We start from the raw sequence: 5,000 nt of genomic DNA on the forward strand, positions 1-5,000 counted from the left end.
GAGTGAGTGAGTGAGTGAGTGAGTGAGTGAGTGAGAGTGAGTGAGAGTGAGTGAGTGAGAGTGAGTGAGTGAGAGTGAGTGAGAGTGAGTGAGTGAGTGAGTGAGTGAGTGAGTGAGTGAGTGAGTGAGTGAGTGAGAGAGTGTGAGCGAGAGAGTGAGCGAGTGAGCGAGTGAGTGTGAGAGCATCATCATCTCTTGTGCTTCTCTTCATCAGTGTTCTGGGATCGGCCCGCTCCGGTTGGTCATCTCCTGTTGGATCAGTTGCCCAGTTACCAGTCTCTGCTGTACCGCAGGAAGTCCAGCGTGAGGAGGCGGGGCAGTGGGTGGGGCAGTGGGCGGAGCCGGCAGATGTCCGTCAGCAGTGGGAAGTGGGCGGAACAGACTCACAGTGGGGAGGAGCTTAGACCCGTGCGGGAGCTTCCCAAGAACATGCAGGACAAGCGGCGGGAGAAGTGCGTTCCTTATCCAGATAATGACGTGAAGTGTTCTGTGAATGTTCACTAGGGTTGGGTATTGTTAGAATTTTAATTTTAATGATTCCAATTTGATTCTGCTTATCGATTCCGATTCTTTTCGATTCCTAATTTCGATTTCAGTTAGGTAAAAAAAAAAAACCTTAGATATCATTCACATTTAGTCTTATTGCAAAACATTTAATTGTATCTGAATATCATGAACAGAAATCAACAGGCTAAAGAACACATACAGGAACGTTTGCTCGTGGTTTAAAAACACCATAGAAGATCAACTAGCCGAACTAATATAAACTTCATTTATAGCATTATAAAAGACAAGTAAACACTCAGTAATTAAAAAAGAACAACAAAAAAATTTTGCAATCACAACAAATAGACACAACTGAACAAAGATACGATTGAAATAAACAGTGTTTTAAGATTTTCAGTATTCAGGTACAGAAACTGTAATCAAATGTAAAATAACACTGCACTTTATAAATGAAATATACATTACAAATATAAAGTTATTGTGTATACAGTGAAGAACGAGTGAATTTTCTCTTTGTCTTCTGTTGTTTGATTAGTGTTATTATAGAGACAGCAGGAATATTAGTGTTATTATAGAGACACTGTTGGGGATTGCAACACTGAAACTGGTGGATTATATTATTGACCGCTGCAGAACTCTGGTTAGGGAGTCGGAGTCATCAGATAGAGTTTAGATGTTTATTGTACAAGAGTGACCATATACACACAATAGTGTACTTGAGGTAGTTTTTTGTCACAAACTTAATCTTACACATAAACACTGCACATGAATGTGTGCACGCGATATGATCGCTCAACTGGAGTAGCTTAGTGAATAGGCAATTACACTGAGTCCGTACGTGCTGAGAATGATGCACTACGTTATTTGCTGTCTTTGGTGTTACCTTCTAGATCAGGCAACTGTCTCAAGCGTGCAGCTGGTCTAATGTAAGCTATACCGTCAATAACAACTTCGACAGTTCGCACACATCCGTCACTGCTGGGCAATGTCTTCCGAACTCTGCCTATGGGCCACTGACCTCTTGGGAGTTGCGGATCCACTATCAGTACAACAGAGTCGATTTCCAGCCACTTCTGCCTTGTCTGAAGTGTAGGCAAGTAGTTTCTGGTGAACTGTATCCAGAATTGGTCCACCATGTTTTCACAGTGACGCCACCTCCGCCGCCCCATGTCTCCTGGAGCATACGGCACCTGAGGGAGAGATGCATCCCGCCGCCCCCTAAGGAGAAGGTTAGGAGTAATTGGATCGATGTCTGCGACATCTGTTGAGGCATATCCCAGAGGTTTCGAATTGAGAATCCCCTCCACTTCCTCTAGGATTGTGGACATGCTGCGTAACTGATCCACAGTTTTCTTGGCTGCTGGGACAGTAGGGAAGCTTGTCAGGCAATTATCCACATAGAAGCTCTGGTGGACTAGCTGTTGCAGACCTGGAAATTTGGCTTCAAAATTGAAAGCATGGTGCTGCAGAGCAAAGATGGCACAGCATGGACTGCTTGTTGTGCCGAATGGCAGAACCTGCCACTCGTATATACATCTGGAAGGTTTTCACTCTGCATATCTCTCCAAATGAAACGGAGAAAGGGCCTGTCCTTCGGCAATAGGCGGACCTGATGGAACATGCCCTTGATATCTGCGCTTACTGCTACAGGATGCTGTCTGAATCTCAGGAGTACTCCTAACAGTGATGGTCCAAGTGTGGGACCTGGCAGGAGCTGATCGTTCAAGGACATGCCATGGTATCTGTAAGAACAGTCAAACACCATTCGTTGCTTATTGTTATGACTCACGAGATGATGGGGCAGATACCATGCCTCTGTTTGTGTCGCTTCCATTTGGTTGAGCTTGACTATGTGACCTGCCTCGATGAGTTTTGCAATCTCTCCTGGATAGATTGAAGCCTTTCAGAGGTCTTCTGGAGTCTCCTTTCAGTGCTCCTCAGATTTGCAAGGACGGATTGCATGGAGCCCTTAAGTTCTGGGGCACCTGGTTTCCACAGAAGAGGGGTGGTGTAACGCTGTACTCCCTTGACATTCACTTGCTGCGTTTGATACTCAAGCAACTGCATAGCCTCTTTGTCTTGCCTAGACCAGACAACCAGTTTCTCGTTGCGAAAGGGCAGCACATGCAGTTGCCATAACCTTTTTACACATTTCTGTAGAGCAGATCATCTGGGTGGTCAGTGCAGATGAAGAAACAATGCTGCACTGGTTTTTGGACTGTAGTACTCATTTCCGCCCCTTGGAGTGCCCAGCCGAGAGCTGTACAAACTGCCACGGGTCCCCCTTTGGTGCCTTGACGAATAGGCTCTTTAGCAGTAATAAGTAGGGGTGCGCCGATCCGATATTCGGTATCGGTATTAGTCCGATACTGGCCAAAATCACTGGATCGGATATTGCATGAATCGCGGGAGTATAACCCGATCCGATACGATCACGTCCCTTAGTCCTAAATTGTCATACAAAGGCTTAACAACACCTGAGAGACATGCCGTAAAGAGAGATGAGCAACATGCGTCACGCAGGGTTGCCAGATTTTCACATACAAATCCCGCCCAATTGCTTCTTAAAAATAGCTAATCGCGTTTCGGGGTGGGAGAGACCGCGGACTTGGCAACACTGGCATCACGTGAACGGTAGCTAGAGGTGAGTGAGGTCTATGAGTGAGGTAAGCGAGCCCTCTCAGCAATTGTCCCTCCAGAAATACGCGATTATGCGATCGCATGATTCAATGCAAAATCAGCCAAAGTCTGCATATTTATGCGGGGGGCGCATTTTTTTCAAATACGCCGCACTTTCGCCGCATAAATTGCAGATATCCGCGTGCAAAATATGCGGGCTTGCATGATTTCATAATCCCCGTATTTTCGTTGCAAAAAGTCACATATATCTTAGCAGAAAGTTGAAAAATGTTGCGTTTACTTCACACAAGCGCAGCCTTTTGCCCTGTTGCTATGGGAACGCTATGAAGTGACGTAATTGCGCGACATCATTGAAAAGCTGCAAACCCCGTAATGCTGATGAAACCATGATGAAGCTCGCAAATCATTCTCATTTGACAACAAACATAAGCGCAAAAGACCGCGCAAAGCAGTTTCCCAGTGTGTTACATGACAGTGGGGGCAAATTATTCTGCACTCCGGGCAACTGCGTGTTGGACCACAGGCGGAAGTCAACGCTGGACAACCACTTTGCCACTTTGTCATTTTTACAGAAGTTGTAGCATATTCATTTTGTAAAGCTACAGAACTTGTTCGACTCATCAATGTTTTGTAAGTTTGAGCATGTGTTTATTAAGGTCTGAAATAAAACAAGATGAGCACTTTAATATTCCCAGCACTTTATGTGAGGTAGTATGCTTGCTTATCATAGGAAGTAATAAGAAATGACTCTTTACATTAAAGTAGTAGCCTAGTGAACAGGGTGTTGGGGAAAAAATTGTTTTTTCTCTTTTTCATCAAAGCGCAGTTTTTGCAAGTTCCCGCAATTTCATTGCATAAAATTGCATAAATATCCCGCATATTCCATCGCATTTTTTAAGAAAACGTGCTGCATAATCAAGGATTTTTGCCCGCAACAATCACAAAAAAACTCTGCGTTTTTCTGGAGGGACTTAATTATTAAATTATCATGCCAGCTGTGTGGAATAAATAGTATCGATCGGTATCGACAGATACTCAAGTGTGTGGTATCGGTATCGGTATCGGACATGAAAAAGTGGTATCGAGCCACCCCTAGTAATAAGGTGAACTTGGTCAGAACCTATGTATGACTGTATTATTCGGTATGACTGTTCCACCAGATCAATGCCAGATGCTGTGAATGCTCCAAACACTTGATAGCGTTTCTCTTGTTTACCTCTTGGAGAAATATCAAAGGTGACTTTTGAGCCATTAAGGTGAGTAGTGTCTGGTCGGACTGTATGAAGTGCCAGAGTTTCAGGTTCACCTATAAGCTAGACCTGCTGGACAGCGGTAGGTAGGATCATGGTGCGCTGTGCTCCGTCATCTAATATAGCATAAGTCTCTATTGTCTTTGATTTGTGGTGCATCAGCACCGGCACCACTTTCAGAAGGACTCTGTCTGATGCAATGGATGGCAAGAGGTAGATGTGGCTCTCCGAGGTAGCTGATGATGTATCGGTTGCATGACTTCGGGCCACACCATGAAGCACTTGAAGGTGAATACCACCACAGTCACTGCAGGGTTTCTTCAGATTACAGGTCTTCAGCGTAGTACTTAAGGTAGTTTTTTGTCACAAACCTTATCTTGCACATAAACACTGCACATGAATGTGTGCACGCGATATGATCGCTCAACTGGAGTAGCTTAGTGAATAGGCAATTACACTGAGTCCGTACGTGCTGAGAATGCTGCACTACGTTATTTACAACGCAACTTAAAACGTCACACACATAGCTACCTTAATACTTAAAGGGAGAGAATTCACAACAGACACAGCAGGAATATTAGTGTTATTATAGAGACAGGGTTA

At 44.4% G+C, this 5,000-nt stretch overlaps 1 protein-coding gene across 3 annotated transcripts in view; it reads left to right on the forward strand.

Moving 5' to 3' along the window:
* The window catches only part of tmc7 (transmembrane channel like 7), a 40,144-nt gene that overhangs the window by 10,931 nt on the left and 24,213 nt on the right, over window positions 1-5,000 (forward strand). The window contains exon 2 of one of the 3 annotated variants that reach the window (XM_079615098.1): window positions 215-452. The exons of 1 other annotated variant lie outside the window; for it this stretch is intronic. In XM_079615098.1, coding sequence (XP_079471224.1) covers window positions 215-452 — 238 coding nt within the window. Of the gene's footprint in view, window positions 1-214; window positions 453-4,287; window positions 4,686-5,000 lie in introns of those variants that run through there. One more of the 3 variants, XM_079615100.1, reaches the window with a different exon arrangement.

Source organism: Phoxinus phoxinus, assembly GCF_949152265.1.
Source record: "Phoxinus phoxinus genome assembly, chromosome: 6".
NCBI classification, from domain to species: Eukaryota; Metazoa; Chordata; class Actinopteri; order Cypriniformes; family Leuciscidae; genus Phoxinus; species Phoxinus phoxinus.